This window comes from Alexandromys fortis, unplaced genomic scaffold, assembly GCF_014885135.2.
Source record: "Alexandromys fortis isolate MF-2015 unplaced genomic scaffold, M_Fortis_MF-2015_v1.1 scaffold_24, whole genome shotgun sequence".
In the NCBI taxonomy this organism is placed as follows: domain Eukaryota; kingdom Metazoa; phylum Chordata; class Mammalia; order Rodentia; family Cricetidae; genus Alexandromys; species Alexandromys fortis.
The window spans coordinates 7,561,454-7,570,900 of record NW_026067906.1 but is presented as its reverse complement, the minus strand read 5'-3'; the positions used below and the strand labels follow the sequence as shown (position 1 = coordinate 7,570,900).

The window sequence follows — 9,447 nt, the reverse complement described above, 5'->3', positions numbered from 1 at the left end:
TGGTGGGGGTTGGTGAGGTTGAGACAGATTTTCTCTAGGCAGCCCTGACTGCCCTGGAGCCTGCTCTTGAGGTTGGTCTCAAACTTGCAGAGATTTGCATGCCTCTGCCTCCGAGTGCTGGGATTAAAGGGATGGGCTACCACCATCTGGCTCTGCTTGATTCTTTTTAGAGTTCTCTGACTCGTTCCAGGTTCTCCCTTAAGTTCTAAGTTGTGTTACTGCCTGAGCTAGCAATCATTCACCTTTTTACTTTTTGAAAATACATTATCTAGGCATTCCTTAGAGTACTGGGCTTTAATCCAGCTCGCGGGATCGATTTTATCAAATGATGGGCATAAAGCAATGGCTCTATCTAATCAATAGACTGAACACTTCTCACTTGAAAATGAATTTGATCCCTTTCACTCCTCTCTCCCTTTGGATCCAGTGTGCTTCGGAATGATGATGGAAGTTAATTCACAAGTTCTTTCCCTTCTCTTTAGGGAAATATAAGTCAACTATGACAGCAGAAAAGGCTAACGGAATGTTTATTTTCTTAAGAAAAATTTACTTGAAAGTTGGTAATTAAGTGACTAGAATGGGCATGTAGAGGGTAAAATGTACATTTAAAACACAGTTTGCAGCTAAACAGGCTAATTATTTTTATGTTTAATGCAGTCATGTGGAAAGCTTCTTAAAATCAATATGCCTGTTTCTGTATTCCCTGCAAATTAACCTGTCAATGCAAGTTTTACAGGTACTTCTGAATGATCCATTTTGTCTGGTTCAATCAAATAATTAATAAGTATATGGGTTTCCATTAACACAAACACATTTTTAAGGATGTAATCTATTTTTCTTTGTACTTGCCTTGTAAGTTTTGTGTGGCTTTCTGATTTTAAGCTCCAACAAAAATTACCATACAAGAAAGACTTTTAAAATAAAGAAAGAAAGACTTTATTGCACTTATTTGATCCATGTAATCTAGAGGCAAGTTTTAAAGATGACAACCTAGAGAACACATTCAGTGTTAACTAAGAACACAATTCCCCTATATAGAGAGGTTTTATAATTCCACAAATTTCCATTTTGTGCATATGTATTCATAATATTTTGTGACAATCGCTGTCCTTCCCCACTTCTACTTGTAAAATTAGTTTCTTTTTCTTTTTTTTAACATTGCCACATTCTGAACATACTTTAACTTTCATATTTGTCATATTTTATTTTCATTATATTTCTCATAGTATATTATAATTGACATCACATTTGCAATTTTAAAGGGTATCTCAGCTACATATATTGCCATTGATATCCCCAGCACATATCTCCAGAACTTTGTATCCCTGAATATATTTTCACTACATTAAATGCTTCATCATTATAACTGCATTGTAAGGAATCTATCTCCAACACTAGATTATAGTCTTAATGAATCGATTGAAGTGCTAATTCCTTGTTTTAGTCATGTCCAGTATTTAATACAATCTTTGAAAAATATACAATCGACCTTTGTTTGAATGGAAGGACATTCTTACAGTAATAAATAGGACACAATATTTAGGTAACTGTATCCCATTATATGAACTCTCTGGTATTATTCTATTTGATCTTTTATTTTAACAGAAAAGTGTATAAAGTGCATACCATAAAGAGTTTTGCAATTAAAATTGGACACATATAAGATGTGCTTTTAGTATTATTTCAAGACTTCTACAGAACCTGATTTCTCTCAACCTTGCACATACCGACTGTTCCCAACGCAGGATCATCTGTTATTCTAAACTTGCTTGTGTTTCCCTAATCATAGAGTTTGCTCTCATTGAAATGGTTTTCATAAATTAGCACTGTATATAAATTATATTATATAATGATAAAATATCACAATAAAGGATTTTGAAGTTAAATCTTAGTCTTTCTGCACAGGTTTGCTCAACTATTTTCTGTAGGGTGAAGATAAAGAATTGACAAACATATTGTCACAGGGTTCATGTGACTATATTGAGTGAAATAAATATTAATGGAGAAGGTATATTTTTTCTCATCTGGGAAACAGTTACGTAGGCTCAGGTAGTTATAATGCTAGCTCTCATGCTGAATGTTTAAAACACATGCTGAACTAGTAAGCCTTAGAGATTTAAACTAGGGATCAATGATTGTTGTTGGCCAGGAATCATAAAGGGCTTCTTTAGTGAGGTGAGCTTCCATGGAAAAGTGTGATTTCAGAGGGTTTGTCAGATTAGTGGGAGGATTCTGGGAGATACATAATCATAAGTAAGATATAGTATATGAATATAACAATATGAATAGATATAGAGTGTGGGCAACCTTGTATTCCTGATTTTAGTAGGATTGATTTGCATTTCTCTCCATTTAATTTGATGTTGGCTATAAGACTGTTGTAAATTGTTCTTATTATGTTTAGGTACATCTATTGTATCCCTAGTCTCTGCAGCATTTTTATGATGAAGAGTATTGGATGTTCTCAAAGGCCCTTTCTACAACTACTTTAAAGATCATGTGTTTTTTGACTTTCAGTTTGAACATTGATTGGTTTCTGTATATTGAACCATCCCTGCATCCCTGGGTTGAAGTTTTCTTGGCCATGGTAGATGGTATTAATGTGTCTCTGGATTTGATTTGCAAGTATCTTATTGAGTTTTTTTCCTGAAAGGGCAAAGTAATTCAGAGATCTTATTTATAACTACACTAATCCTATGCCCCACTTCCTTGCAACATCACTGGGAGTTAAGTTTCAAGACATTAATTTTCAAGAGGAAATAACATTTGATTTTTTTTGTGTCTTTGTTCATAAGGAAAATTGGTTTATATTTACCTGTCTTTGTTGGGTCTTGATTTCATATCAGGGTAACTGTGGCTTCATAAAACGAATTGGACAATGTCCCTTCTGTTTTTATATTGTGAAATAATTTGATGAATGGTGGCATTAATACTCCCTTGAAAGTCTGGTAAAATTCTGTGCTAAAACCATCAGGTCCTGGGCTAATTTTGGCAGGGGCACTTTTAATGACTGCTTCTATAAATTGATTACAAATATTAACTTTGGTAAGTGATATATATGTGTATATAACATATATATATAATTACACATTTCTTTTAGATTTTCCATTTTGGTTGAGTATATGTTTTTATAGCATATTCTTATGATTCTCTGGATTTTCTTGGTGTCTGTTGTTAAGTTTTCCTTTTTGTTTCTAGTTTTGTTAATTTGGTTATTCTCTCTGCCTTTTGTTAAATTAGATAGACTTTCATTAATCTTATCTATTTTTCTCAAAGAACCAAATTCAAACACAAATTGACAATATACATAAAGAAGTCAGAAATACACACTGGAAAAAGGACATCCTTCTCAAGAAATGGTGCTGGTCAAGTCAGATGGCTGCACATAGAAGAATGCAATTAGTCTGGGCTCTGTGGTCTTTTAATGTCTGCATAACACTTCACAATCCCAGAGAACCTAGACTACAATAAGGACCATAAAAGAGACATACATAGATCTAATCTACAATGAAGTAAAAAAATTAAAATAAAATAATTAAAAAAAACAAACATCTTCTAAGTAACTTGGAGCATGGGGACCTTGGGAGAGGGTTGAAGGGGAGAGGAGAGGCAGGTAAGGGAGCAGAGAATAATGTAGAACTCAAAGAAAATCAATTAATAAAAACATAAAAAAGAATGCAATTAGATCTGTACACAAAACTCAAGTCCAAATGGATCAAAGACAACTTAATACCAGATGCACTGGACTTGATAGAAGAGAAAATGATGAATAATCTTGAAATCATTAGAACAGGAAAAGAATTTCTGAGCAAAACACCATTAACCCAGGCACAAGATCAACAAATAAAATGAGAGACCTCATGAAACTGAGAAGTTTCTGCACAACAAAGAACACTTACTTCTTCCAGACAAATTTGCAGCCTACATAAGAGGAAAGGATTTTTAGAAACTATAATCTGATAAAGGGCTAATATTTAAAATATATGAATAATTTAAAATCTAGATCAAGAAAATAAGTAACATAATTTATAAATCATATAGGATATAAATTATAAATTTAAAATATGAATTAAATTGTTTTAAATATAAATTAGATCTGTCAAACAGATCTAGACAGAATTCTCAAAAGAGGAAACTCAAATGGCTGAGAAACACAAAATATTCAATATCCTAATCCATTTGGGAAATGGAAACCAAAACTGTTATGAGAGTCTATCTTATACCTGTTAAAATGGCTACTATCAATAAAACAAGTGACAACTAATGCTGGCAAGGACAGAGAGTAAGGGCACTACTCCTTCATTGCTAGTAGGAGTGCAAAGTTGTATAGACACTGTGGAAAACAATGTGGTGGTTCCTGAAGAAGACAGAATGAGATCTATCCCAATAGCCAGCTGTATCACTTTTGTGTATATATCCAAAAGAAGGCCTGTTCCTACCAATAAATATTTCTTTAACTATCTTCATCACTGCTGTGTTTATTCTATTCAGTAATTGGAAACAGCCTATATTTCTCTCAAAAGATGAACAGATAAAGAAATTAGAACACTTCTACTAGGGAATATTACACTGCTATTAAAAAAAAATCATGTATTTCACATGTAAATGGCTGGGACTAGAAAAAAAATCATCCTGACTAAGATATCCCAGATTCAGAAAGACAAATATTATATGTATTTACTTACGTGTGGACATTAGCTGTTAAGTCAGTGATGACCAAGTGCAGTCAATCTGTAGAAACACTGAGCTTAGGTATAGAGTACAGGAGTAAAGGGAAGTTAGAATAGATAGCTATGGATGAAGGGAGGGGTGGAAATGGGAGGACAGTAGCAAAGTGATAGTGGACAGAGATGGGGGAGGGGAATCCAGGAAGTGACTGCTACTATTAAAGAAAATTGAAGGGTACTATGAAAACCAAATAGAGTAGAGCTTCCTAAAATATATACATATGAAAATGATATCTGAAGGACATTGCCAAATAATGAGGGAGAGAGAGTCCTAGCTGGTCATCTCTTGTCACCAAATGAAGTTTCCTGTACTGGGAAATGGTTATATCTAATTGAGTTGTTGGCCAAACAGGCCTATAGGAACCTCCAAAAAGTCAAGGCTATTTCTAAGACTATCCATACACTGCTGGCAAGGCCCCATTGCTGAACACAACAGGTCTACAACTAACTGAACACAGAGAAGTCCAGAGAGTGCATATATAAAGCCTTCACACCTATGTTCTTCCTCTTTGGTACAAGAAGGTACTGTGCATACAAAAGAGAAATGTAAAGTGCAAGCCAGATGCAAAACCTGTAATCTACCATGGTGTACTGACTGCAAGATGTTAGGATAGCCATGACATATGGCTTGTGTAAGTAACCAACCAATATCTGTTTTGACTTAAGGTGATATGGAACCCATAACTGACATTGACTAAGTTACCAAGAACCGTTGGCTGGATTGCCCAGAGATCTAGGGTAAAACCAAATTCTACTGTTAAAAAAAGTAACAATAAAATTATGCCCCACAACATTCTGGTTTATACTTATACATTAGTGTTTATTTCAGTCATTGTCAGAGAAGCTTCCTCCTGCAACAGATGGGAAAATACAGATACCTACAGCCAGACAATAACTAGAGAGAGTAAGAGACCTTGGAACAGCCAACCCTAAATGGTGTGTCTATAAAAACCTCTCCCCTAAGTATTCAGGGACTTCTGGAGGAGTCAGAAAAGGCAAGAGCCAGAGGGAATAGAGGATGCTAAGAAATCAAGACCCTCTAAGTCAACGAGACTAATTCATGTGAGGAAAAGAAGACAAGATGAAAGAAAATGAGAGCTATCAAACAAGAGACACAGAGAAAATAGGGCTGAATGACTCATATAAAATGATATAGAAGGAACTGTTTGTTTGTATATACTGATAAGTACACTTAGGTGTGAATATGTCAAGATATATCTCACAATCTGAACTCTCTCTGACTTCTCATTTCTTCTAATCTCGGGGATTGAGTAAATCCCATATTTCTTGAACAGTTACTATTGCCATCTGAAACTCAGGAAATGAAAGTGAAGTCCTAACAGTATCTCTCTACCATTACAATGTGTTGTCAGAGAATGGTCCCTCTGAAGGGAATCTTGAACTGTGTAAGAGTGGAGAATGTGACCTGACAAATTCATCCACTTGTTGACTTCTGCTCTTGACTGTGGTCTAAGGTGACTGGATACTTACACTGGTGCTGGTTGGACTTTCCCACAGGGATGGACATTAACCTGGAATTGTGAACTAAAATAACCCTTTTCTCCTTCAAACTGCTTTGGTCTGGGAAGGTTATCACAGCAACAGCTAAGAAGCCAAGATATTTCGCACTATTCTTGTGTGGCAAGAACTTCCTGCATGCTGACGTTTTTCTAGCTAAAGTCCATTATTTTCAAAGCTTTAATTATTAAACCTGGAGCCAACAAAATCATAAATAAATGAGTTTGTTTAAATTAAGTTATTTTAAAGAAGCAATGTTAAGTGTAGTAAATAGAATTTATTCTGTTTTTTAAATGTGTGGAAATATTCTATTAATACTAGAAAACATCAACAAATAAAGAATTTTGTTAAATGTGTTTGAACATATCATTTTGTTAGAAATTCTTAATACTTAGTATTAAGAGTATCCTTTCACATTTTAAATTAATGAAACTTCAGGAAGATATGCTAATCTATTTTGTTATATATAGTTAAAAAATTATGAGAATCAACTTCAACAAGTGCACTTGCAAATAAACATAAATTTAGATGTAGACAGCACTGTTTGATTTTCTATTAAGGATCCAAATTTGTATTTGCGTGTCTATCTTCTAATTATTCAATTTTACTAATACAAAAAATAATAATTGAATACTTATAAAGAAAAACCATTTTAAATCTTCTTTTATCCTTTTGTTATTGATAGTAGATTTTTTTCATAAAACATACTCTACTGTGGTTGTCCCTCCCCAACTCCTTCCAAATACTGCCCACCTCCCCACAAACTTAAATTTTCATTCTTTTTGACTTTCTCTTCAACAAACAAACAAACAAACAACAAAAAAGGCATCTAAAAAGAAAATGGAAAAATAAAAAGGAAATTAAATAAAATGTACAAAAAGAACAAATGTACAGAAAAGCAAAGGGGCAAGAGAAAACACAAGAAATATGTAAAGACTAAGAGACACACACATAGGAATCTCATGAGGACACAAAACGGTAAATTGTAGTATGTAAGCAAAAGGCTTGTAGGGTAAGAAAAGTAAAAGAAAAAAATGCCCATCAAGAACATTATGAGACAAAAAAAAAATTCTCCCAAAATGTCATTTAGCTCATCTTGTGTTGGGCATCTACTGTTGGGCATGGGTCTTTAAGAGTTGTTTGAATACTCAGTAAGATTGCATTAGAGAAAACTAATGTTTTCATTTGCAAGCAGTTATCATCAATTGGCAGTAGCTTCTGGGAGAACTCCAGGGAAACAAGGCCTTCTAAACAACAAAGCTGAAGCACATAGGGAACTCACAGGGGCTGTGGCAACATGTACAAGGGCTGAGCATGTCTGGGTCTGTTGGGGTCCTAGCTCTTTAAATCTTAAACCATGATTTTAAATGATGTCTTTGAATCTTCACAGGGATGGTACTCTAGTGGTGCCTTTAGGCGTGAGCTCAATGCTTTCAGAAGCTGAAAACAGGGAGAGTCTGAGGGGAAAGGGATGCATGTGTCTATCTGAGTTATTTACTTCATTTCTAGCATTTCAAAGTTTAAGAGGAACTAGACACAAATTCCAGTTTTTGGGTTGTTGTTTTACTTATTTTTAGGACTGGTTTTCTAAATAGCCATCTCCCTAGACATTGGTGGTTTTTCTTTGGTCTCCTGGTGAAAGATCTGAACAGCCAGAAACCAGGCCTCTGGCAACTCATTTCCGTGGGTGTCATTCAGCAACATGGACAGAATGTGGTCGATTTCGTGACAGAATTAATGAAAGCAAACGTGTAACACAAGGGCCAGCATGTTAGCAATAGTGCACCTCCGAAGAGGGAAGTTTGGTGTGTTACCTCCTGATTAGCTGAAGCTAGTTCCTCTTCCAAGGCAGAGATTCTTTCTAAAGAAACCCTCAGTCGCTCCCTTACCTAGAAGAAAAAAAAATCAAAATACGTGCCAAAATGTACATCCAAAATATAGGAACCTTTGGTGAAGCCATCTTTAACAGATGAGACAAATGGTCACATTCTTCAAGCAATTGTAGCCCTAAGATCACAGACTCTTATATCTGGTATGAACAACATGAAAGAATTGTCACCTCAGAGGCATCGTTGGATCAAGGGGATGTCCTTATAGTAAATTCTTTTGTAGATGAACTGATAATCTTCCAACGGGGTTGGGAATTTACTGGTCTTTCTCCAATTTCTGATTCATAGCAAGTAGATACAAAGTTCAAAAGCATAACCATGATAGCATTGCAAAATTATTGGTGTTAAACAAGCAAAATACATCTTCAAAATAAATGAAATTTTTGCTGGTTTCCGGTGCCTAACTTCAAAGTGATTTGTTTAAAAGCAAAGAGTTCTTGAAAACTGAAAATCGATTTGAAATTTTAAGTGAGTGCAAAGTGTTTTTTTGTTTGCTTATTGTTTGTTTTTCGAGACAGCGTTTCTCTGTAGCTTTGGAGCCTGTCCTGGAACTAGCTCTGTAGACCAGGCTGGTCTTGAACTCACAGAGATCCGCCTACCTCTGCCTCCCGCGTGCTGGGATTAAAGGCGTGCGCCACCACCGCCCTGAGTGAGTGCAAAGTGTTAATGATTTGGGAACACCCACCTTGTATCCATATATCCCGGGGACAGGCATTGTGATTTGTAGAATTAAGTACTTTTTAGTTTGAAAGCAGGGCTGACTTAATATTGTTTTCTTATATAGTTGAACTTGGCAGAACTGTTTCCTTGACCCTTGCTTTCTGACTTCTAAAACTGAAACCGTGAGTGCAGGCACATGCCAGTCAATCTCCAACATTTAGGAGACCAAAGAGGAAGACAAAGGTGAAGGAAAGACTGAGATGTCTAACAGGATAAAGGCCAGCTCAGTCTACTTAGTAAAGCCTGGGTCAAAATGAAACAAAAACCAAGTCAAATCAAATGAAAAAAAAAATCCCAAATCATTGTATTCTTATACGATTATATAAACTTTCTATTATATTTACCAAAGGCAAACTAACTTGCCTCAATATTTACTCAATGACCTTGGTGGTTTAATTTACCTAAGTCAATAAACTATAGATTTAAGACACAATTACAAGTTTTTGATTTTTTTAAATTAACATATTTTCTACATGAATGTTACAAAAATTTCTCAATAAATTTTCATTTTAATACTATAGTTATATCCCTGAAAACTAATTTTGTTATTTAATTTACTGTGTATTTTATCATATAACATTTTCTTAAATAAT

The 9,447-nt window shown here is 34.8% G+C and overlaps 1 protein-coding gene across 3 annotated transcripts in view; it reads right to left on the bottom strand.

The window, feature by feature from the left end:
* The window catches only part of Ppfia2 (PTPRF interacting protein alpha 2), a 321,929-nt gene that overhangs the window by 113,372 nt on the left and 199,110 nt on the right, over positions 1 to 9,447 (bottom strand). For all 3 annotated transcript variants that reach the window (XM_050135586.1, XM_050135584.1, XM_050135585.1), the window contains exon 5: positions 8,060 to 8,134. In XM_050135586.1, coding sequence (XP_049991543.1) covers positions 8,060 to 8,134 — 75 coding nt within the window. The remainder of the gene's footprint in view (positions 1 to 8,059; positions 8,135 to 9,447) is intronic.